This window comes from Castanea sativa, chromosome 1 (genome assembly GCF_040712315.1).
Source record: "Castanea sativa cultivar Marrone di Chiusa Pesio chromosome 1, ASM4071231v1".
Lineage (NCBI taxonomy): Eukaryota > Viridiplantae > Streptophyta > Magnoliopsida > Fagales > Fagaceae > Castanea > Castanea sativa.
The window spans coordinates 20778551-20804831 of NC_134013.1; the positions used below are offsets into that span (position 1 = coordinate 20778551).

Consider the following 26281-nt stretch of genomic DNA (forward strand, 5'->3'; position numbering starts at 1 on the left):
TTTTTAAAACGTGGCTATAGCTCAGAAAAACGTGGCTATAGAACAATTTGGTCTATAGCGGCGTTTTTTTAGGCCACGTTTTTAACCGTGACCTAAAATGCGTCACTATAGGCTTGAGGGGTCTATGGCCACATTTTTTAAACGCGGCCATAGTTGAGAGCTAAAGCCGCATTTTAAAACCGCAGCTTCAGCCCATCACTATAGCCCCGTTTTAAAAACGCGGCTTTAGGCTAGGACTATAGCCGCGTTTTAAAAACGCGGCCTTAGCACACAACAGTCTGCTCTACACCCTCATCCCCCTTCTGCTCTACACTAGGAACATTTTTTTCCTTCGACTTTCCTACACTTTCTCAGCAATGAAACACAAAATTGATGCCCACAGTTCAAACAGCAGGATATATCAATCATAATAACAACAATATTTCAAAAAATAGAGAAACTTTCTAGTTTCCACAAAGCATCTATACATTGAAATTCCAAAAATTTATTTGCCTACATCACAACAATAATGCTAGATTTATTCACATGTAAACCAAATTAATAAACTAGATTTATTCGCTAAATACAACCTACATGTCAGTAGTAGATGGAAGCGCAAACTATGACCAATTTACAGAGCTAAAAATTAGGAGAAATTTGTATGAGTAACCTAATAATAAGTTAGCATTTGAAAACTTCCTCATACGTCACAAAACTCCAAAATCCAAACTCCTCAAGAATTATAGCAAAAATAAGGAAATAAAGTCACATTTGTTGTAAGTAAAAACATTAGTCATTACCAGAATTATTGCAACCGATTGACCTATTAAAGCAACCCATGGCATATCAAATGCTCTTGAGGGCCCCTAATTTAACAGGAGAGCCTGAACAGCAGCCAGAGCTTTCTGGTTTGATGCAGCTTGATCTATTTTACTAATTACACAAATGGTTTTGGTACCTGTAATCAACATACAATTCCCCACTTAATTACTTATAGAATCAAATGATTAACAAAGAGAAAGAGGTCAATGCATTTGGGAATGAGGGGAAACAGAGCGCATGAAAACGTGGTGTTACACATTTGCATTCATCAATACCTTAACACTACTTGGGTAAAATAATTTTCTTATTCAAATGGAAATCTCATATTAACATAAAACACAATCCTACACTCATTTACTTTAGATTTAATAAGAAATTATTCAATTACAATGATCATCATCAACTTTTTCAACAAACTTTAATAGCTTCTAACTTAAAAGGCAAAAAATTAAAAGAAACAATTAATTTCTATTAGTCAAATGAACCATAAAAAGATAAACTATCTAAACCTAGAAAAAAGAAGCAAAAACCATTAATTTATTTTTTAAAGCAGTAAAACACATAGATATGCCACTGCACCCCAATGAGAATTGAAAAACTACTAACCACAAATGTCTCAAACCTACGACAAACCAACAAAGCAAGCTAGAATCAAAAACACAAAACCCAAGTCCTTCTCTCAAACCACCAAAAACTTGACCTTTGGCCAATGCCCTTATCACAACATAACCAAACCATCCCAAAATCCAACTTTTCTGTATCATCATAACCTTCTCATTCTTTCATAGGTGAGTGTCTTAATATTCTTAGCACAATCAACTTTCAAGTCAAGATGAACAAAAAAAAAAGAATATATATATATATATATATATTTATATATATATATATATATATTTATATATATATATATATATATCAGCCTTAGCTACTGCAACTTAGTGCAGCAGATAGTGCCTTAGCTGCCATACCAGTGCAGCCCAAGCTGCAACACACTGCAGCCGATAGTGCCTTAGCTGCTACAGCTTAGTGCAGCAGATAGTGCCTTAGCTGCCACACCAGTGCAGCACATAATGCCTTAGCTACCACACCAGTGCAGCACATAAAGCCTTAGCTGCCACACCTATACATACAAGAAATCATGAAAATATACAAATCCAACGGCTTCCCCACACCATCTCAGCAACCTATCAATTACCCAAAAAATTATTTCAAAAAACCAACATATATATACACCTTTACATACATAAACCTATCAAGTGAGCTAAGTACTTAAAAAAAATCAAGTGAGCTAAGCTTTTAGCTAGCACTTACATGGACCAACCATTATCGAGTAAAGTAGCATTGATTCAAAATGCATGGACTGATTGGCCGATGCAATGCGGGGCATTGCATGGCATATGTGGCTGTCCTAGCCTTGCAGGTTAACTAACTAATAAAAGGAGACATATCCTACAGGTAGCTGAGAATAACTACCAAGACACTTGACAGCATAGCAAATGAAAAGCTAGTTGAAAAATCTTTTCCTAGATAGGCTAGAATATAGACTTCATTACTCTGAATAAATATGCTTTCTGTTTCAGTTTCATATTTCCACTTGTTTGTGTAGCTGAGAGCAAGTATAGAACTTAAGGCCACAAAGAAGAAAAACTGAAGCAGGACCTAATTAGGATATATAAAAGAAATAAATTTGATAACTTAAAGCTGTCTATCCTTGATCTGATTATTGCATCTGTAAGGCAAAATTGATCAAGTCAGCTCAAATTTTCTACAAGATGTTTCAGAAGCAAGAATGATAGCCTCCTGATACTGAGGTTTTTGCTTATTCTTCTTCAAGCTGAAGCAGCTCAAAAAAGCACACATGATGCAAATACCGAGCTGATACTTTTTAATATATAACTGCAACATCCAAAGAGAAGAAAAAAATCTTCACTATACGAGATAAGCTTACATACATTCATGTCTCATTTTAATAGATCTACATTTTTGGCTGGAGTTCTCTTTGACTGAAAGACAATTTAAATCCTTATTACTTATAATATTGTTCTATTCTTTTTTACATAGCATATGATTTGAGTTTATTTTGATTTAGTGAACATATGAAATATGCCAATTTTGTTGCACTAAAGGAAAATTTTCTAAATTTTCAAGAAATGACTGAAGGATGCATGTCAAATCCAATTGCAAATAGATGTACTCGTTTTTTCTCATGCAAGGTTCAAACATGTCCAAAACTGTTTAAGTTTGATCCATAGGATGAATAGTTTGCTGTTCTTTCTCTCTACAGTGTCACGGCCTTTCATAGGCACTTGTGCTCCCACTGTTGATGAATCAAATGAATAAAAACCTAAAGGACATTTATGGTGAGTCATGTATTTATCACTACGCAACAAACCATGTGGATTCACAACTTGGATGGTAACATGACACATTTAAGACATAGATATCAGAAACTTCAACCTTTCAAGCATCCTTTTTTTCTAAGAAGGCCCAATCTAGACCACTGGCCCTTGGTATTTAAGAAACTACTGGTACTTGCTTTTAAAAGGAGGGATAATTCTTTGACAAAAAAAATAAATAAATAAATAAAACCCAATTAAGATTAATTAAAAATCTAAAAATTTAAATTATATAAAAAAAATAAGGAGTACCTGGTAGAAATCGGCGTAAGATAGAGTGGGCAATTGTTCTTTGATGGGATCCAAGTGCCTGACAAAGAAGGTAAACTCACATGCAGTAGCCTTCAAAGATGACAAAATTGCTGGTTTCATTGCACCTTTGCCCACACAATGTAACATATTAAAAACAAAATAAATGCATGCAAGCTTTAATCATATACATCGTATGGAGACAACCTTTTTACTTTTTTTTTTGCCCCTTTTATTTAACTTCCTAGATTATTATACTTATAAATAAATTTAAAAAATCCTAAATTATACGTATTAAAAAAAAATCCTAGATTATTATCCTCTAGACTTGACATTAATTGTCAGTACTTCTCAGCAATGAGTCCCTAGCTTATCAATTCTAACTCATTGTTGAGAATTGATTTGAGTCCCTAACATATTCTAACAAATCAATTCTAGGAACTGTATGTTTGTAGTGAACAATATAGAACTATCATGAACATTTGAGCTTTCTTCATATTGTCGATGAGTGAAAACAATATATCCACAACAACTTCTAGAGGTCAGTGGCAACTTTTGCTTGAACCAGCAGCCTGCCCAACACAAACAGGCAGCCACTCGCCCCATGCCAAACAACAAGGATGCAGTCATCAGAATCAATCTAAAACACCACATACATAATAGCAATACACACCTACATGCAGTCCCCACCACATGCTACTTAAGGTTCCATTTATTCATCCACCTTAAAGCTTTTCACAAATTACGGGTTTCACAAAATGTGACAATATTAGCAGCTACAACAGCCCCATTATCTTCCATGGCAAACGTTAACATTCAAAACGAGCCTTTAGTTACACGCCCTGATGTTAAAAAAGACAGTACTTCGTGTACCCATCAATTCTATTAGAAATATCTTTTTAAACCTTCCCTTTGTTTGACTTACATATCCAAACAAATTCTTCAACATAGTCTAAAGACAGCTTTACAATCCCCTAGTGACAAATTCTCACCATAAAATTTGACTAAATTGCTGAAGAATTAATAGCAAACCCTTCAAGCTGCCAAACTAAATTCAACTACAATAGTCCACTCCAAATTCAAATTTTCCATACAGCACTACATCATAGCAAAAATTAAAATCAAACTTAAAAAAAAAAAATCAAGTCTCGCTCTAAAAGTTTGACAGTGTCCCATAGTGCGAGAAACGCACCAAACAAGCTTGAATTTGTTGCAATCACTATCAGCCACCAAAAATTAGAATCAAAACCAAAGCAATTTTACAATTAATTTATTTCAGATTATCAGCCAACAATTACGCTACTATATGCCAAGCAAAGCACCTAAACATAAACTCAAATAAAAGAGGAACAAAAATTAAAAAATAATAATAAAAAACAATATTATAACAAACTTACGGGAGATCTAACGACAAGAGCTTCGGCATCACGATCGGCGACGACAGAGGAGAAGCGGTGGTAATCGTCGGGAGGGACGAACGACGGCTTGGTGGATGTGAGCATGGCGAGGTTTCGCTTCATCGGCGGCGGTGGAGGGAGGATCACTCAGCCATGGAAGCTCTTCAGATCCTCCTTAGCTTCCTCCTCGCCTTCTTGATGGTCTTCTGGTACTCAGCGCTCACGGCTGGGTACTGCTTCGTCGTTTTCCAACGATTCTACTAGCCAAACAACCAAATCAGAAACCTAAAACAATACATACAAAGATCTTCCATTCAAAAATGCAGATCGATCAAAGAGACACAAATACACACAAATAGAAACCAAAATAGCTTGATCGATGAAGACCAGTAACGAACCTTGGGAAAGCCGATTCAAGATTGGACAGGTGGAGGGTGAGGGCTTGAGAGATGGAGGCTTGGAGGGTGAGGGTTGAGATCGGAGATGGTGGGTGAGGGCTAGCTTAAGAGATGGAGGCTGATGATGTGCGATGGGAGAGATTGTAAATTTTTTACTCTACTATTTATACAAAGCCTAAAGTCGCGTTTTTAACCTGCGGCTATAGGCAAAATCTAAAGCCACATTTAAAAAACGTGGCCCCATCCCAAACTAAAGCTGCATTTTAAACACGCGGCTTAAGAGTAAATTTAAATCTGCGTCTATAAAACGCGGCTTTAGGCAAGCTGGAGCTGGGGTTTTTTAAACACGGCCATAGTTAAGATTAAAAAAAAAAAAAAAAGGAAGGTCCTATAGCCGCGTTTTATAAACGTGGCAATCGCTCTGCTCAGAAAAACGCGGTCATACACACTAAAAACGTGGCTCTAGACATGGGCTATAGCCGCACGTATAAAACGCGGCTTTATCCCGTTTGTAGCCGCGTTTTTGAAAACGCAGCCTAAATAAACGCGGCCTAAGACCCACGTGTTTTGTAGTGTAAGCCAAAGTCTTGGATTTTTTTTTTTTTTTTTAACGAATGAGCAAAAATTTGAAACATTTTTTTTCTTTCTTATAAAATTAAATATTTTAAAAGTAGTATTATTGACACAACACTTTCACAACAAAACCCATTTGGCAAGTTGTTAAAGGTAGGAAAAAAGTAATGTTAGTTGTGGGTCCTAATAAAAACCAGTTACAACTTGTCACTTAACATATTTAATTAAATTATCGTGAAAATATTGTGAAAGTAGCATTAAAATGATCATAATCAAACTTATATTAGCTAGGTTTAAACAAAATTTAGAGTTAGGGGGTTCAAAATTATATTTTAGGGGCAAAAAAAATTTATTAAAAATTATATATATAATTATGGCTAGGTCAGGGGGTTCATTTGAACCCCCTAGCCTTAAGGTAAAGTCGCCCTGTTAATGGAAGCTTTCGACCCTTCAAAGTGGAAGAAAGGCCCTTCAGTGCCAAAGGAGCAAGCTTTCGACCCGTCTGTGGTAAGACCTACTTCCCCAGACGTACATTCGATTTTTGTTATGGATTCTGATCCACCATTGGAGCAATTATTCTCTATCTCAACTTCATCAATTTACACTTGGCACTGAGTAGGAGTCCTGAGAAAGAACTAGTGATTGAGGGGTTATCTGATGGGGTAGCAAAACTAGGAAGAGGGGCACCAAAGACAGTTCATGATCTTTGTATTCCTCCTAAGCTGGGTCAAGTGTTTGGGAATCCTGCAATCTCTCAGGGAGTCGAGGTTGATCAGGCTGTTGACAGAACACCTTTGTGAGACCTCTCTAATACACTTAACACTCCATCTGAATCGGCATCAATAAGAAAGAAGAAAAAATTAGCCAGTGAGGTTAGTCTCCACCAAGAAAACCCATTATTCCCTACTTACCTTGGAACGTAGGCCCTTGATGGAGTTGGATGAGCCACAATCAGTGAAGAAGAGTTGCTTGCAACCGAGAAAGGTGATCATGAAGGAAAATTATCAGGTAGCTGCCAGGTCCTAGCACCGCTAGGGCCAATGAGTTGTTTAAGATGGAATTATCATGAGCTTGAGAACCCACAGACAGATGACAAATTGGTTACCTTAGTCGGTAAAAAAGATCCCAAATTGGTGTTCCTCATGGAAACCAAAGCAAATAGAGAAGTCATAGAGAAAGTTCGTAGGAAAATTCAGTTTGTTCACATGTTTGTAGTTCCACATCCTAACCAAGGTGGCGGGTTGGCTCTACTTTGGAAAGAAGAGATTAAGGTTGATATTCAGACCTCATCAGACAGCCATATAGATGCTGTAGTTGACTTAGGAATGAATGACGCCTGGCAGATCACGGGTTTTTATGGCAACCCTGATAGCCAGCCAGGAAGATTCCTGGTCTCTACTTCATGACTTGAGCCATCGTTTCTCCTAACCATGGGTATGTATTGGGCATTTTAATGAAATTCTGAGAGCGGAAGAAAAACAAGGGTGGCTTGATCGACCAGAGCACCAAAATGCATGGATTTCGAGATGCTTTAGACTATTGTGGCCTTAGAGACATTGGGTATAATGGTTTCCCCTTCACATGGTGCAACCGTAGACTTGGAAATCATTTTGTTTGGGTGAGACTAGATAGAGGAGTAGCTTCAACGGATTGGTTATTAAAGTTCCCCACTACCCATGTGCACCACTTGGAGGCTTTTCATTCTAATCATAGACCAATCTTATTGGCCTCAAATTCCGAGCTTAGGAGATTTTACCGAAAGGGTCGTCTTTTCAGATTTGAAGCAATGTGATTGAAGGACAAATCTTGTGAAACTGTGGTTAAAATTTCTTGGGAAATTCCGTTGGGCTCATCTCTGGTTGCTAACTTATCAAAAAAAATTAATCTCTGCCAAGTTAACCACTGAGTATGGAACCGTCAGACCTTTGGGCATGTCCGCATTAATCTAGAGAAAAACTTGAAGGAGTTGCACAGGGCCGAAGAGATAGGGCTGTATAGTACAGATCCTGATTGTATTGGGCAGCTTCGGGATGATATTCAAGCTCTTAAACTTAAAGAAGAAACAATGTGGAAGCAGAGGTCTTGTAACAATTGGCTGAAGGATGGAGATAACAACACCAAAATTTTTCATAGTAGGGCTACCCAACGGAATAAGCAAAACTACATCATGGGCTTGGAGGATGATAATGGAGTGTGGGTGGAAGAGGATGGCCAAATGGGTAAATTAATTGAAGATTATTTCTCCAACCTGTTTACAACCTCAAACTTGACAGGTATTGATGATATTCTAGAGGGCATTCTACCTAAGGTCTCAGAGGAAATGAATTTAGGCCTTACTCAACACTTTATGGCTTAGGAAGTTCAATCAGCCATGCACCAAATGGCACCCCTTTCAGCCCCTGGACCCGATGGCATTTCTCCTATCTTCTACAAGTCATTTTGGCACATTGTAGGAGAGGATGTCACCAAGGCAGCCCTTGTTATTCTGAATGAAGGTACTATTCCTAAATCTATAAATTCAACTTTCATCTCTTTGATCCCAAAAGTAAAAAACCCCAAAAAAGTTTCTGAGTTTAGGCCTATTAGTCTTTGCAATGTTTTTTATAAAATTATTGCTAAGGTGTTGGTTAACCATTTAAAGTCAATATTACCTCATGTTGTCTTTAAATCTCAAAGTGCTTTCCTATTAGGTAGACTGATTATTGATAATGTGCTCGTTGCCTTTGAAACCTTACACTACTTTAAAAGGAAAACACAAGGTAAATCAGGTTATATGGCTCTTAAACATGAAATGAGAAAAGTTTATGATAGAGTTGAATGACAATTTTTAGAGAAGATAATGCTTCATTTAGGATTCTCGGGTAGCTTTGTGTCTATTATTATGCCTTGCATTAAATCTATTTCCAATGAAGTGCTTTTCAATGGGGAACCTATGGGGCATATCAAACCAACTAGGGGGCTTCGCCAAGGAGATCATTTGTCCCCATATATGTTCCTTTGGTGTGCTATTGGCCTTCAAGGGCTCCTCCAAAAAGCTAAATCAGAAGGTGCAATCCGAGGGCTATCCATTTGTCGTAGTGGGCCACGTGTATCTCACATTTTCTTTGTAGATGATAGTGTTCTTTTTTGCCGAGCAAAGGAAGCGGAGTGCCAAGTTATTTTAAACCTATTGGCTATTTATGAAAGAGGTAGTGGGTAGAAAATCAACAAGGATAAAACCAACCTTTTCTTCAGCTCCAATACTCCCCAAGATGTGCAAGACCGAATCGAACAACTCCTTGGTGTGCCTTCCATAAGAAACTTTGAAAAATATTTGGGCCTTCCGGCCCTTGTGGGTAGAGGGAAAAAACAAAGCTTCTTTTACATTAAGGAGCATGTGTGGAAAAAGCTTCAAGGGTGGAAGGAGAAGCTCATTTCCCAAGCAGGTAAGGAGGTGCCAATCAAGCCCATGATACAAGCCATTCCAACCTATTCCATGAGTTGTTTCAAGCTCCCAAAGGGGTTGATTCATGAGTTGGAGACATGATCCGTAAATTTTGGTGGGGGTACGGCAATGAGGGAAGGAAAATTCATTGGGTGAATTGGGAACGTTTGTGTGAGGCAAAAGGAAATGGTGGTATGGGGTTAAAAGATTGAAAAGTTTAATGATGCTTTATTAGCAAAGCAAGTATGGCGCATGATGCACAACCTGGATTCCCTATGTTATAAGGTGTTCAAGGCGAGATTTTTCCCCGATTGCTCCATATTAAAGGCCAAAGATTCCACGGTTGGTTCATACACTTGGAAGAGCATACTAAGTGCAAGAGATGTTGTGAGAAAAGGCTTGGTGTGGCAGGTTAGGAATGGGCAATCTGTGTGCATTAGGGAGGATAAGTGGCTGCCTGGCCAAATATGCAAATCTGTGATGATTCCTCCCCCCTCTCTCCCACCTGATGCCAAAGTCAGCCTCCTCATTGATCCTGAGTCAGCCACTTGGAAGGTGGATCAAGTGCAGCAATTGTTCATGCCTCTTGTTGCCATGTTGATCCTTAGCATTCCCCTTAGTGCTAGACTCCCCCTAGATCGTCTAATCTGGTCACAAATGCCCACAGGTGTGTTTACTACTCGCAGTGCCAATAAAATGTTAGCCAATTCAGCTATGGCCAATAATGCTAGTAGCTCTAATCCAAACCCCCAGAAGCAATTTTGGAGAGGTCTTTGGAAACTACAAGTTCCAAATAAGGTGAAGGTATTTGCTTGGAGAGCCTGAAACAAAGCATTGCCCACAATGGATAATCTAGTCAGGCGCCACATTGTTGATTTGAACTGTGCCCAATATGCAAAACTGGTGCTGAAGACCCTTTGCATGTGGTCTTGGGCTGCCCCGAGGTGGAACAGGTGTGGAGGGAGCATGGTTGGTTCAGCCAAGCTATTTCCTCCCTACTGGCTTATTTTACTGATCTATTGTCTAGATTTTTACAAGTATCAGAAGATAACAGGGCCGAATTATTCATTTGCATGGCACGGAGTCTTTGGCATCGGTGAAACTCCCTAAGGATTGGACTACCATTTCCACCGCTGAACATGGTTGGACCACAAGTCACCAAGTTTCTGCAAGATTTCCTCAATGCACAGGAAGACCAGCCCACCTGCAATCCTACAGCTCCCACAAACTCCTGGTGCCCCCCGAGCTCCCTAAGTTTCAAGGCAAACTTCGACGGTGCTGTCTTCAACAATGCTCACTCGGCTGGTGTGGGAGTGGTCATCCCCGATGTAAGTGGTGAGGTGATTGCAACCATGTCTAAGCACATCCCTCTTCCTAACTCAATGTTGGAGGTTGAAGAAATGGCGTGCAAACGAGTGGTGAAGTTTGCATCTGTAGTTGGTATTCAAGAAGCTATTTTTGAGGGCGACTCGTTGACAGTGATCCAAGCTTTAAACAATGGTGGTGCAAGTGAGGCCCCATATGGCAATCTGATTGATGACATTATATTTCTTGCCTCTCACCTTTCCAAAGTTGAATTTAAGCATGTTAAACGATCTTGTAATAGAGTAGCGGATTCTCTAGCTAAAAAAGCCAAAATTGGAGATGTTTTTCAGGCATGGATTGAAGACCTGTCATCTAACATTGCTCCCTTGGCTAACTTTGATGTTCATTAAACCCTTTGTATTTTGGTTTGTGTTTTTTCAGTAAATGCCCAGACTTGGAGTCTGGTTTCTCAACAAAAAAAAAAAAGAATCATGAAAAGTTGTGATGCATGAATATAATGATTATGGCACAAAAACAACATAAAATACAGTTAAATCGTAAAATTAAGAACACAATAAATCGAAATGACATGTGATAACTAATCAAATAAACCCTAACTAGCACTTGTTTTATATATTTTTGAGATTTTATGGAAAATAAAGTGTGCTTGATATATATAAAGAAAACCATGTTTTAATGTAAGAACCCACCCTATCATCTAAGGAAACAAAATTTGAGGAGCTTGATGAATGTCAACCACCAATTTTGAGGTATTCTCGATAGTTCAAAAGCGATCACAACTCAAATAGATTAATGATATTAAGAGCTTGTTTCGTTAGCTTTTTTAACATTGTTTCTATCATTTAAAAACAAACTACAGTGAAATTCAAATAAAATTCTAATTTGATTGATTGTTTTATTTTATTTTTTAAATACATCTTAAAATATTTTCTAAGAGTTTACCCAAGCGCACTTTAAGTTTTTTTCCCAATTGAATCAATTGGTCCTATTCGATTTTTAAAACTACGGGCTTAAGCATATGACCGCCTTAGATCCTAAATTTGTTAAGAAACATGAGTTACTGGCCCCTATTTCTTCGTTCTAGAGAGCATGAAAACTATGAAAAATAGATTGTCATGACCTTGCATCTATTCCTGAATTATTTAAAGGGAAAAGTTAATGAATATCTCAAGAGTATTGAATTACAAAATATTTTTAAAATTTTTATATAGGAGAATAAAATATAGTTAATTTTTTAAAATTACATTTTATATTTTTCCATAAAAGTGATGTCAAAATGACAAAATCTTTATTTAAAGCAATTTTTAGGGTCTATTTGTTACCGTTGTTTAAATAACAGTTTTCAGTGTTTAAACAACCTCTCCATTTATTTTGATGTAAAATATTTTATTTTGAAAATATTTTCCATAAAATATCTTCATTTTACGGTGTTTGGTAGCATACATTAAAATGTTTAGGAAATCACTTTATAAAAAATTTCCAATCTCACAACCCACCAAATCACTGCAAAGTCCAACTAGATCAAAGCAAATCCAACCAAATCAAAGCAAAATTTTGTCTAGTTGGAGCTATTGAAGCATCACCGGTAAATCCAAAGTCACAACTCAAGAAAAAAACAGCAACAATCATTAGATCCATCCCACCAAGCTACACATGAAACCCATCAAACAATCCAAGTCATCTGTGAATCCACCGTCAACCCACCACCATGACAAAAAAAAAAAACCATACCTGAAATCCATCAAAAGCCCATGCTGTCGACCAAGCCACCATCACCTCGCCTCTGCCACCGTCGACAAACACAAACCATACCTAAAATCCATCAACACAAAAATCATCCACTCACCATATCCACAGCAATTTGACCCACCAAAAGCAACTCCGCCACAATCTGACCTCTAGAAACTCAACTTGAAAATCTTAGAGCAAGTGGAGATTGGAGAACTATTTGATGAATGATTTTGATCTCTTCAATCTTGGTCTTGAAGGGTGATTTCAAAGCTGAAGAACCAGATTGCATTTGGTAAGGAGTGTGGCGCCACCGATGGTCTGTTGCTGGTGGGTGTTGTCGCTGGTCTCGCTAGTTTGGCTTGGGAGAGTTTGAGAGAGGGAGAGAAGAAGTGTGAGAGAGGGAGAGAGGAACTAAGAAGAAAAGGCAGAAAGGATCGGGAGAGAGGGAGAGAGAATTTTGTAAAATGTTTTACAGTTGATTTTTTGATAAAATATTTTATAAGTTTCTAGGCACAAACTTTGGTCAAATTGAAAAAATTTTATAACTTTGACAATATTTTACATCCAAACAAATACTTGAAAATAGGAAAATATTTTACGGAAAATATTTTACGGAAAATATTTTACTTCAAAACAAATAGAGCGAACATTATACGTATTTTCACATACTTTTTCACCCACTCGTATTTTCAAAAAATACAAACTACGTTAGTAGAGTAACATTACCAAACGGGTCCTCATTTAAAAAGAATATATATATATATATATATATATATATATATATAAACAAAATTTAGGTACAGTACCTTCGGTGTTATTCTTTAGGTTCCTCTCTTAAGATTCATCCACGTGGCTACTTAACTTAAAAATACACTTCCATCTCATGAGAAAAAATTTACATGGCAAAATCTTAAAAGGAGAATCTAAAAAACAACACCTAAATACTATACCTAAGTAGGGGTGTGCGCGGTTCGGTAAGCGCGATTTTTGTCCAAATTTATTACTGAACTGATAGAGATTGGTTTTTTTATAATTGGAACCGATGCACACCGCCTAGGGTCAGTTTTCCAACCTATAGCGTTGCAGTTTTTTGCGGTCGGTTTAGTTGGTTTGGTCGGTTTGAAATATTAAAAAAAAACTATTTTTTCTTTTAATAATAAAAAATTGGGCTTTCAAGTCCAATATCAATATATCAACCTGTTCAAGATTTCAAGTAAATGGGAACTGTTTTTTTATTTAGCAAGTCATCAAAAATCTAGTCACACATAAAACAGAAACAAAAAAAAAAGAGTCAAATTAAAAAAATAAAATAATAAAATAATATTTTTCTACGTTCAACCAACACACAAAGGCATAAGTCTCGCTCTATATATAATCAAATAAGAAAGGCGGGAACGTCGGGAAGACAAGAAACACATCCTGAAATTGTGGTCCAGAATGGACATAAGAGTCAAACAATCACAAAAAGTGTAATTTTATAGGGGAAAGAGCTCTCTGCTTGACAACCAGACACTGCGAATTTGTGACCCCTCCCTTCACTTTTTAGTTTTTAAATTCCACCTTCCTGGCCCCCAATAATTTACCTTGGATTATGTCGTCGACGTCGTACACCTTTTGATCGCAAAAACACATATGCGTTCATACTATTTTCAATCGAGTTTTTCTTATTTTTTTATATGAATTGTTTTACTTTTATTATACTCTAATCATAACATTTTGTGTTTTTAAACTTTGTTTTCAAAGCATCATCTTATCATTGACTTAAGAGGGTTTTAATTTTTCTTCACTTGCAAAGAAAAGGATACGCTTTTCTATTTTCAATCATTCCATTAAAATTGGAGAAATCACAACACTTGTCTTCAAACTATTTTATAGGAAGGTTTCTCCGATTGATTAGGTGGTAACTCAAATAACATCTTATGTATACTTTTAATCATCTAGAAAAAAAAAGTGTATTTCTAATCAAATGATCTAATTCAATCTTTTTGTATATATAACCTTCTGAAAACTCCATTATGCCTTTCACCTGAGAAATATTACAGAATTTTAAAAAAATAAAATTAGAAACTTTGGATATTGATCTTTTGATTATTCACATATTTTTTTGTTTACATGTTGAGTCACCTAATCTTAGGCGAAAATGGGCAAATGCCCCCTTTCCTAAACTAATTAGAAAAATACCCCTCTTTTAAAACTCGATTTTCTCAAAATCTAGTTTAAAAAAAAATTTCTGGAACTCTATAGCGACGTTTTAAAGAGCCTATAGTGACATTTTAAGGACTTATAGCGACGTTTTGTAACTCGAGCTCCATGAACTCGAGTTATATGTAAAAACCCTCTTTTAAAACTCGATTTTCTTAAAATCTAGTTTCAAAAAAAAAATTCTGGAACCCTATAGTGACGTTTTAAGTAGGGTTGTCCAGAGACCCGGCCAACCCGACTCATCCGCCGCCGCCGACCGAACCTGACCCGCCGCCGACCGAACCCAACTTCTCCGGCGGTCGGAAACGGGTTTGTTCCTTCAAAACCCGAGTTTGGCGGGTCGAACGTCGGTTTTCCTTCTCCAGAATCCGATCAAAACCGATCCGACCGATCTGTGAGATTACCGGCGATATTTGGTAGATCCGATGAGATTTAAACCATTTTCGTCAAGATCTCGGCAAGATTTCACCGGATTTGGCCAAGATCTTGCCGAAAATGGCCTAAATCAGGCCAGATCTGGAGAAACTTCAAAAAATTTCGCCGGATTTTCGCCATTTTCATGCCGGATTTTCGCCGTTTTCACGCCTTTTTTTGCCATTCTCACACTTGTTCTCGCCGTTTTCTAGATTTTCGACCCCGACCGACCCGTCCGCCGTCATCTGATGGTCTGATCTGCCCGATCCGTTCATTCCGGCGGTCGGCGACGGGTGCATTTTTTGGCCACCCGATTCCGGCGGGTCTGTTCCGGGTTGGGCACAAACCCGACCCGGACCGACCCGTGGACAACCCTAGTTTTAAGGACCTATAGCAGCGTTTTGTAACTCAAGCTCCATAAACTCGAGTTCTATACAAGTTTTTTTTTTTTTTTTTTTTTTTACATATAACTCGAGTTCATAGAGCTCGAGTTACAAAACGCTGCTATAGGTCTTTAAAAACGTCACTATAGGCTCCTTAAAACGTCGCTATAGGGCTTAACTCAATTTTGAGAAAATCGAGTTTCAAAAGAATGACGTTTTCCTAATTAGTTTGAAAAATAGTACATAATGCTGTTTTTTTTGCACGAAAAGGGCATTTGCCCATTTTGGCCCCTAATCTCAAAAAGAATAACTTGGGAATGGAAGAGTCACACTATTAGTAGTCTACTCATTCACATTGTACCTTTTTTTTTTTTTAATACAAGATAGAATTCTACTCTAGCTTAATCTAAGTGTAAACGTGTGTGAAACTTCCTCTTAGAAATTTGAACCTTAACTCTTACCCCCCACATCCCACAAGTTTTTATACTTATGGAGTGACCACTGCACTAAGAGTGCACGGTGGTCATTCACATGGTACTTGAAAATACAAGAACACCTAAGAGCATTATTTTATAACATATAGAAAAGTTACTTTTACTTTATTTATTATAGCATAATATTTTTAATACACCCTACATCACAACTCTTACTTTAGCACATTATTCATTTAAATAACTTAAAAAAACTCCTACTTTTTTTTTAAAACAAACAAATAAAAAACTTTCGCCACCCCCACAAGCAACAGCTAACCAACCACCTATTGTAGATTATTTTAGCATTTGGGTCCGTACCCTTCTACTATTAGAATTGTATGGTCACAAATGCTATATTTGTATGGCATTTGAGATATCTATTTTAGTTTTTTTTTTTTTGGTATTTGGTGTGCTAAATACATTTAGCACATCCAATACTAGTGTTGTGTTATACCAAATGCTAATATAATACACAAAACCTACTTTTTCTACTTTAATATAACATTTAACATTACACCCTATGTCAAATGTTTTATTTTAACATAACAATACATTAAAAAAATATAAACAACCAATAAAAAAATTATTTAATTTCTCTAAACTCAAAACTTCTCTCTCTCTCTCTCTCTCCTCTCTATGCACATTAAAACAAGATCAAATTTTGTTTAAAACATTTTACAGAAGGGTATTGTGGCATGTTGTAAAAAATTGGGATTTGACACATCTCATTAAGTATAATTTTTAGTGTTTGGTGTGCTAAATGCTAAAAATCTTAGCATTTGGCACACTTGATGCTAATACTCTAAAGCAACACAATAAGACTTTTTATTTTTATTTTTTTAGCTTATTTGATTAAGTGCAATTTTTAAATTCACTTTTTTTTAGTACAACCATCCTTTCACCCAAAAAAAAAAAACCTAAATAAGGTGATGCAGTTTTTTGTTTGGAAAAATATTAGAGTTGGTTTGGGAATAGTTTAGTACTATAAAAAAAATAACAAAAAAAAAAAAGCTAAAAGCCATTCAGTGAGACACATTAATAGTACAAAAAAATGTAATGAACTCATAAATAGTAATAAAAATAAACTAAAAACTCTAATAAGTTGTGGATTTTATTACTTCTCAAGCACACTCTAAATAACTTTCTTTGTTACATATAGAAAAGTAAACCGAAGTTTAAGAATTATTTAAAAAAAATATTTTATAAAAAAAATAAAAAAAAATTTGACCACAAATAATATCAAGACTTTCGCACAATGTCTGGCTAATTTCTCAAAAGTAAGGCCACCCTTAAAAAGCCACTAAAAAGTAAAAAAAGCAAAAACACAAAGGGGGTAATACCGTCACAATCTCCCGGCACAAGGTGGTGGTGGGAACCAGCAAGGTAACTAGGTGTAATGACTAGTGAGTAATGAGTAATCTATGCTCACTTACCTCCATCCCCTTCCCATTTTCCAAACGGTCCTGTCTCTTCCTCTCTCTAAAACCAGTACTGAACAACCAAAGCTCTCTCTCTCTCTCTCTCTCTCTCTCTCTCTCATAATGTTATGTTACAGCTCTCTGTTCTTTTACTTTCTAGCCACCTTTTTCTCTGCTACTTTCTTTTCCCTTTCACACGGCCATTATTCTCACTTTCCACTAGCAACACCACCCACTTCAGGTACTCCCTCTCCACTACTCTGTTTCTTTCTGTTTGGTTGCTTAGAATAATGTATGACTACAGACTACTACATCACACTGTATCCACAAAGTTCCTACTTCTCTAACAACCAAGCAGAGGAGCCATAACATTTTTGTTTTTCCAACCACATTGTCATTGAAGCTGTTTGTGGATAGAACATTAATGTTTCTTTCTTTCTTTCCTTCCATCATTTATTTTTATTTTCCAGGGTGGGAAAATGAGGGAAAGTATAGTGTGGAGCAGGAGCACTCATTGAAGTCTCGGAAGTATTTTGTGGGGGGTCCCACTGTTTTACCTGTTGTGAACTCAAATTTTGTCTTGGCTTCAGAGAGAACTCAGAGAAAAGATCCTCTTAATGGCTTCAAAAAATACACCAAAGGATGGAATATCCGTGACCGCCATTACTGGGCTGTAAGTTTATCAAACCCCCCTACCATATAAATTTATGCAGTTTGATATGAGTGGATTGAATTTTGCAGAAAATGGCGATACTGACTTTTAGTATAAATTTTGATTACCTGATAAAATCTAGTACTTTGCTATTTTATCACTTATTTCAAAATGGATGGATACAATTTTAAGGTTAAGAACTTTAGAAGATCCTAATCGATACTTAGATGTCTTGTAGACTTGTTGCACTTGTACTTTGGTTGGATTTCTTTTTAATTGGTAAGCATGAGTGTGGTATATGAGTAATTATTAGTATTCTGGAGTATAGTGACGTGGTGATTCATGGATGGATCCTACTAATTAAATTCATGAGAGGTCTACCATGAATGTGAAAGGGAGCATCACATTACTATTTTCCTAAACTACCTAATAATTTTCAGTGGTTTATGACAGATTGTCATTATTGTTTGTGACTTTGTGTTGGAGGGATGGTTTAGGAAATTATGCCATTCAGTAAAATTGGTCAAACTAGGTAGTATCTATTTAGCAAGGTGATGTCTTATGTAACGTGTTACTTGTTAAAAAGAAAACAAATTGCATCCCCGTGTGTATATGCAACATTATTGTTAAATGTATGATGGGTCCTGCTTGTGTGCATCCACCTGAGTATGAGAGGAGTATTGCATCAATGAGAAACATTCAATGAGAAGCTTAAAGATTAAGAAGGATTTATAAATTAAAAGAGAAAAAGAAAAAAAAGAAAAAAAGAGAGAGAGAAAACCTTAATTAAGAAAACAACATAGTTATAGAAGATGGTAAATTGATGTAGCCTTTTTTTTTGGAGAAGAATGCTAGTGTCTCTTTTTTTTTTTTTTTGAGAAACATGCTGGCGTCTCATTTAAGTTGATCGAGTCACAACTTTTTATTTTTATATATTATTAAAACGTATAGTAGGAACTTTGTGGAGAGTGGGAATACTAAGAAAGATAAGATGAGGAATGAAGTTGTTTGTTCAAAAGTAGGGGCGGGTCTTCTAGAGAAAATAGGGAGAGTTGTTTAAGATGATTTGGTTGTGTGCAACTGAGATTTATAATCTATTAATGCACCAGTTAAAAAAAGAGTTTTACTTCAACTTGAGGGTGTGCAAAGAAGTAGAGAGTATGGTTTTAGAAAGGATAGAATGCCAGAAACATATGACTGATCCCAATTAATTTATGCAGTCAATACCCTAATTTATTGGGATTAAGGCCTATTTGATTATATACACATATATTTCCTGTTACATAAGGGAACATGACTCTGCTATTATTCTTAAGAGGCAATGGCTTTGGTGGAGGGTGTCAAAAAAAAAAAAATGTAGAATTCATGGCTATTTTAGATGTGTCTGGTGTGAAAGAGACGAGTGAAGTGTCTAAAAGAAGAAAGCTGGCATTTAGAGGATAATTAATCAATAATCATTGACTGAATTAGCTCTCTTTTAGATCATGCAATGCATGCGGATGTAGAGAATCATGAAGTTTGGGTTGATACTTCTTGATCATTCTATTAACTATTTTTATCAAGATTCTGCACCTTTAATATCATTAATTGGTTCCTCATAATATTTTCCAAGGTTAAAAAATTTATGAACTGATGATGAAACTTATTGAGGTACAGTATTAGCAGTTTTGTCACTTTTTCTTCTGTAAGTAAATTGCAATCTGATAGCAAGGCCCAAACTATTAAAAAAATGGGTGGGGTTTGAGGCTGGGGTGGCAGAAATTGAATACACTGCATATAAAATAAAATAAAAAAATTATATTAGTAATCCAAGGCTATCCAGTTCCAGTCACAATTATTGTAGGAGAATAATCCAATTTTCTATCAATAACAGACCTTGGTTTAACTCTGGATGCAGTCACACCCCTGAACCAAATAAGTCTAACAAAGTATCCCTGTTTGGCCTTTTCTTTCTTTCACATTTTCATTGAGGTCTTGGTCTCATACCCATGTCAATGATATTTGTAATTTGCAATCAATTATGATTTGAATGGGAATGACTTTCAATGATCCTTAAAAATCTCTCCTTTGGGTTTCTTTTCTTCTAATTTCAGTGTAACTTAAATATTTTGAAGTAGTTATCGCTCCTGCATCTTAGCTATTTGTACTTGATAAATTTTATTTCTGCTTAGTTTGGTTTTTGGTTACTTTTGAATAGTTGTATTATTTTTCTTAACTTTCTCCAAATTTCTCTTGAATGCAGTCAGTGGGTTTTACTGCAGTTCCTTTGTTTGTCATCGCTGCAGTCTGGTTCCTGGCTTTTGGACTGTGCCTATGTCTCATTTGTCTCTTTCGTTTCTGTCGCAAAAAGGAGTCTTATGGCTATTCCAAGACAGTTTATGTTCTTTCTCTTATTGTCCTCATAATTCTCACGATAACAACCATGTACATATCTCTCTCTCTCTCTCTCTCTCTCTCTCTCTCTCTCTCTCTGGTGTTAAGTTGAACTTTTGTAATAAACTGATGTATTGTACTGTGGTTACAGTATTGGATGTGTTATTTTATATACTGGTCAGGAGAGGTTTCGCCGTAGTACAACAAATACATTGGAGTATGTTGTACATCAGGCAGATTTCACAGTTGAGAAGCTCAGGAACGTGTCAGATTATCTTGGTGCAGCTAAGCAGGTTGGAGTGGATCAAGTTTTTCTACCTTCAAATGTTCAAACTGATATTGACCAGATTGAAACCAAGATTAATTCTTCTGCTAGTACCCTTGCTGGCCGAACAGTGGAGAATTCAGAAGACATGCATGATCTCTTGGATTCTGTGTAATGAAGAATTATAAGGCTTGCTTCTTCTATTTTTGTGCTTCTGATATCTATCTTGATCATTAAATGTGTATGTTATGTTCATGCAGGAGACTTGCACTTATTGTAATTGCTGCTATTATGCTTGTCTTGACATTTCTTGGATTATGTAAGCCCCTTCAATAGATTTTTTAAGATCCCATCTATTTCTATCTTCGATAACTTCTAAAATCTTCCATAGAGGTACTAATTCATTATTGTACTGCTATTTTGCTTCAGTATTTTCTGTATTTGGCATGCAGTCTCTTGTTTACATGTAAGTAATATAGTTATGGTGCAGCACCTCATTTTCCTTTTATGTTGTTTTCCTCATTCTATGTTTCAACTATTTCTGCATCTAGTTAGGAACTTTTCTCACAGAATGGTTTAATTTAAATATGTGCAGCGTGGTGATCACTGGATGGATTCTTGTTACAGGGACCTTTATTTTGTGTGGCACGTTCCTTCTTCTCCATAAGTAAGTTTTTGTGATATTGTGTAAAGTTTATAGTTTTCTTGTAGATGTTTTTCTTTCTTTATATATTTGCAAGCTTTGGCTATTTCATTTGACTAGTCATTTATAATAGAATGGTTTGTAGAGACACTTTTCATTTCTCATAATAGTGAAAACTCACTCAGATGTTACATTTGTACATGGGAAAAGTATAAATTTAGCTCGATAATGATGTCTAGCTCAATTTTCTTTTGAAAAGTAGATGCTTTACTTACTGAAAAATCTTTTACCCAAGATTAAACCCTCCACTGGTTTTAAGTTTTTTGAATCATGCAATTGTCCTTATTTCCAAAAATTTCTGAAAGTGTTCTTTTGATATGTGTTTTGAAGTGGACATTTCCCACCCTTGGAATTCTCTTTAACGTAGTTTCATTATAATTTTCAGTCATATCCCAATAGATTGCTTGTATCCTGTTTCCCCTGTCTTGTTCTATGTTTATGTTTTTGTTCCTCTTTTCTATATTCTATGTTGCTTACCACTTTCCAAATTGATTACTATGGCTAGATCTGCAACCTTGCATTCAGTTTGACTGCAAGTATTTGAAGAATGATGATAAAGAGTCCCTACCAATTCCTTATGGTTCTATTTTGAGGAGTAAGGGCATTGTCCTAGTCGTCTATTCTTAGTGTTGTCTTATTCATATGCTTTTTGCATTCACTTTTTAATTGAAATTTTATGGTAAAGCTAGACATTTAGTTTATCATAAACTGATGGCAGGTTTGTTACAGTACAAAATAAGGTATATTTATAATTTTTTATGGAAAAGTTACATGCATCTAGTGGGTCTTGAACCTACAACCTCTCCCTAGACCTTGCTCTTACAAGGGGAGGAGGTGCCATTGAAGCTAGAGCTCATTGGACGTTAGGTATTTTATCATAGCGAAAGACTGATGGACTGTCTCACAATGTTGCTTGCAAAGCCATGACACTAAAGGCCAAAGCATAATGGTAATGGTGTTATGCAGTATTTTCATCATCTTATACATCATCATATTCTATTATAAGCTATTAATACAAAGAGAATGGATCTTTTCTCAGTTGTTACAAGCCATCACATTAAGCTTGTACCCTAAACACATTAAGAGAGTTATCCATCATATCTCAAAGTAGAAGGTGCCATCTGTGGTTTGTGATAGAAGTTTGAAATAGCAGTCACAGAAGTTAGAAAGGAAAATTCATAATCTCCTTTGCTCAAGTGCTAAAATTTTCAAAGCTAGTTTTGTGTTTATAATGAAAACCAATTTTAAAAAGTTTCAAATTTAGTTTTCTGCAACAGTTGTGATAATTTGCAGGTTTATTCTATATGCAATTTTAACATGTTTTTCTTTTTATGTTTTCTCAGAAAAACATAAATTTTTCCTTTTCCTCTGAAAGTGTGTTCTTTTGCTGCTGATCTTTTAACCTATGAATGTGTTTTTTTTTTTTGGCCCCTTTGACCTACTAGCGTAGCTGCAGACACTTGTGTTGCAATGGATGAATGGGTTCAAAACCCAACTTCTTATACAGCTTTAGATGATATACTGCCCTGCGTGGACAATGCAACTGCACAGGAAACGTTGTTGCGGAGCAAGGAAGTCACTTCTCAACTTGTTGATATGATCAACTCAGTCATTACCAATGTCTCTAACATAAACTTCTCTCCCAACTTCAAGCAAATGTATCAGAATCAATCTGGCCCATTGGTACCAATCCTCTGCAATCCATTTTATCCTGACTTCACTGATCGTGATTGCTCTGATGGTGAGGTGGAACCGAGCAATGCAACTGAAGTAAGAACCTATCAACACTAGGGAACTTGGAAATGTTTGAATAAAATAAAGAGAGCCAGGAAACTCTTTTCTGGAGTTGGTCCTCTTCCATACATATAATTGGGAAAAACTTAGGTACACCTCCAATTAAACTCAAACACTTGGTTGCGTTGAATTAAATTGTCCTTGTGTAGGAGTATGTGCTGCATTAGTTAATGCAGCCGAGTGTTTGACTTTAATTGGCAACCTAACAAGCCAACTTTGTGAAGCATTAGGCAGTGATTCTCTGGTGTCAGCATAAAATAGAAGGCTTAATACTTTGATTTAATCCATGCAGGTTTGGATGAGCTATGTCTGCCAGGTTTCTACAACTGGGATATGCATCACAACAGGGCGATTAACCCCAGCCCTCTTCAACCAGATGATGGCTGGAGTAAATGTGGGTGTTGCCTTGTACAATTATGGTCCTTTCCTGGTTGAGCTTGAAGACTGCACATTTGTGCGTCAAACTTTCAGCGAAATATATAGTGATCACTGTCCTGGTCTTCGGCAATACAGTAGATGGATCTATATAGGATTGGTGATGGTCTCTATAGCGGTTATGCTCTCTCTAATCTTCTGGCTTATATATGGGAGAGAGAGGCGCCACCGTGTTTATACCAAACAATTAGTGCCTGAAAGAGGCAAGGAGAATTAAGAGAGGCTTAACATTATTTGCATCGCTGGTATTGGTTGGACAATTTCTTTTACCTTCAGTTTGGCTTCCAGGTTTTGTATATATCAAGTTGTACTGTTGTAGTTTAAAGAACTACTTTGTTATTATGCTTTTGCATATTTTTGTTGGGTTGTATCACTTTATGCTATGACTCTTATCATTTAAATTTTATTTTACTTTGTCTGGTCACATTACACTGATTCTGATTAAATTGAAGAATGTTGTCGGTTATTATGATTTGGGACTAACAGAAGCACATTTGCACAAACAAGAAAATAAAATATCAACAAGAGACAACATTTAATGTGGTTCGACCAACTCTACACTTACGTTCATGCCAACAAAAATATCCACTATCAATGATATGAATTACTAGTGACATTAATTAATACTCACAAAACCTCACTAACACAACCTCGTAAGCCCAAAGCCCCAATACACTCAACAACTCACACTCACAAAATAAACGACCTTTAACACAACCATGGGTGGTCTTTCAATCCCAAATAATCTACTAACTACACTTCAAATAAACCTACCATGTTCTTCTAGGTGTTCTTCATCTCTCCATGTAGGAGGAACCTTGGGCAAAAGCCACCAAACTCTTTGCAACAATGCTTATTTATAAGGCTTCAATCTTATTCCATATTAGACAAGGAATACCAATTATTTCCTCAATAAGGAATAGTTTTCCTTCAATAAGGAATACTTTTCCTTATGGCAAGGAGAATTCTTGTCTTCCACACCAAGGAAAAACATTGTTTTCTACACCAAGGAAAAACTTTTCCTTCTACATCAAGGAATCACAAACAAAAACTAATTAGGAATTTGAAGCAATATTCAACAAAGGAAAAGAAAGAAGCCATGCCTTTTCTAAAAGCAACAAATTAGTCCATACCCACTCATCTCAATAGAATATTTTGTTAGAAAAGTAATGATGTGAGAGAGGATGGATTCATATGTTGCATTTTTTTTAAGTCAATGACAAGAGTGCCATTTCTTGAAATTTTTGTAGTGTTATTTTGTAAAATCTCAAGAGAGGTTAGTGTAATTTAGCATGCTAATAATATAAAATATAAAACAAATCTTTAACACTAATCTATAAATAAATCATACCATATTATTTAACTAGACAATAATACAAGATCTCAAGTAATATCGTAATAACAAAAATCAAATTTTTGATCAAGCAATAGTACATTATTAGTACTCAATAATGAAAATAAAATATTTAACACTAAATTGTTTGGCAAAATAATAATACCAAGTCCTAATATATCCAACATTCCCTTAAAATAAAGTAAAATTACAAAGTCTCTAATGGCCTATTTGGGAGTTTAGAGAAGGAGGAGAGTAGAGGGGAGTAGAGGGGAGGGGAGTAGTGGGGAGGAGAGTAGAGGAGAATGATTACCCTCCACCTTGTTTGGATGTTTTTATAATTAGTAAGGGGGAAGGGAGTAATTAGCCCTTCCCCTTGTTTTTAACATTGTAATTTTATAAATATAATAAGGGTAAATTAGGTAATTTACTTTATCAATAATTTTATGTGCTCTACTCTCCCTCCAAATCTCTCCAATTTGAGAGAATTAAAAATGAGAGGGTTGGAAGTAGTTCAAACCCCTCCAAACCCCTCCCCCTCCTTCCTTAAAAAACTCCCAAACAAGGTAATTGAATTACTCTCATTCCCTCTACTCTACTCCCCCTCCTTTTTTAAACATCCAAACAGGCCATAAAGGTAATGTGGCAATTTTGTAAATCAATAGAAAGCACAATGATATTTTAGTAAATATACTCGGAAGAGGGTGATTAAAATCAATCCTTGTCTTGTTTTAATAGTGGGTTAAAGATTTTCCCTTGTGCTTTTTCTTTCACCTCTTCGAGGTGAGGAAAACTTGTGTAAAACAAGGTAAATCATGGTGAAATTACCATCTTCATGTATTGTACACACATATAAACACATGTGTTGGCGTATGTGGAGAGTTCCCCACAAAATCAAACCCATGACCTCTCACCATGAAAACTTCATCCATCTTGAGGAGCACCCTATGTATAAAAAAATTCCACTAATCTATCAATTTCATATAATTAAAATAAAAATTTATTGATTTTAATCCTTGAAATTTAAAGCAATGCTTTTTAGTCCTTTAAATAATATGGCAAAACTAAAAATTGACACTATTAGACACATTCAAAATTAAAAGTGATCGTTCTATGGTAAGGAAACCCTCTCGTTAACATCCCCCCTCCAATTCATTTGCGCGAGAAATTTATAAAGTTTGTTTGGAAATCAAATATCCACACTGACAACGGATTTGTAGTCTGTACATGAAGGAGAGGGCGTTTTCCGGTCAAGTTTTGGTCTTTGGGCTTCACTTGTGGACTTTCTTTTGTGGTCTTGGGGCTTCATAAACCCAATAATGGGCGTGAATAACATGAGCCCATATGGGCTGAAAATTGATGGTGAAACTGAAACCTGCCCTGCCAGTAGCATAGTTAGTAAAATTTAGGACACACACACACCCGTATATATATATATATATATATACACACACACATATATTATCGGATATAAGTACATGTTCATTCAGTAAGGTGTTAATTTTTTTTTTTTTTGGTTGAAATTTTAACATTAAAATTTG

The 26281-nt window shown here is 36.0% G+C and overlaps 3 protein-coding genes across 5 annotated transcripts; 2 read left to right on the forward strand and 1 right to left on the reverse strand.

Moving 5' to 3' along the window:
* Positions 1 to 400: 400 nt before the first annotated feature.
* LOC142622693 (dynamin-2A-like) lies at positions 401 to 5374 on the reverse strand. Of its 2 annotated transcripts, none has more exons than XM_075796219.1 (4): positions 5242 to 5374; positions 4844 to 5100; positions 3450 to 3507; positions 401 to 937 (listed from the first exon to the last, which is right to left on the reverse strand). In XM_075796219.1, exons 2-4 carry the CDS (start codon positions 4964 to 4966, stop codon positions 846 to 848), a joined length of 273 nt encoding a protein of 90 aa, XP_075652334.1. In that variant the 5' UTR covers positions 4967 to 5100; positions 5242 to 5374; the 3' UTR covers positions 401 to 845. The 2 variants fall into 2 exon arrangements, with proteins under 2 accessions (XP_075652334.1, XP_075652335.1); XM_075796220.1 differs by having other exon boundaries at positions 4844 to 5128.
* A 5003-nt stretch (positions 5375 to 10377) lies between these two features.
* LOC142622348 (uncharacterized) lies at positions 10378 to 10953 on the forward strand. The gene has a single exon (XM_075795798.1). It carries the CDS (start codon positions 10378 to 10380, stop codon positions 10951 to 10953), a length of 576 nt encoding a protein of 191 aa, XP_075651913.1.
* Positions 10954 to 17110: 6157 nt separating this feature from the next.
* LOC142638198 (uncharacterized) lies at positions 17111 to 23831 on the forward strand. 2 transcript variants are annotated; one of them, XR_012844993.1, is made up of 9 exons: positions 17111 to 17426; positions 17656 to 17858; positions 20080 to 20261; positions 20362 to 20646; positions 20736 to 20794; positions 20905 to 20941; positions 21071 to 21142; positions 22624 to 23062; positions 23265 to 23831. XR_012844993.1 is itself a non-coding variant. In XM_075812217.1 (9 exons), exons 1-9 carry the CDS (start codon positions 17189 to 17191, stop codon positions 23622 to 23624), a joined length of 1761 nt encoding a protein of 586 aa, XP_075668332.1. In that variant the 5' UTR covers positions 17116 to 17188; the 3' UTR covers positions 23625 to 23831. The 2 variants fall into 2 exon arrangements, 1 of the variants encoding a protein (XP_075668332.1); XM_075812217.1 differs by having other exon boundaries at positions 17116 to 17426; positions 22624 to 22948.
* Positions 23832 to 26281: the final 2450 nt, after the last annotated feature.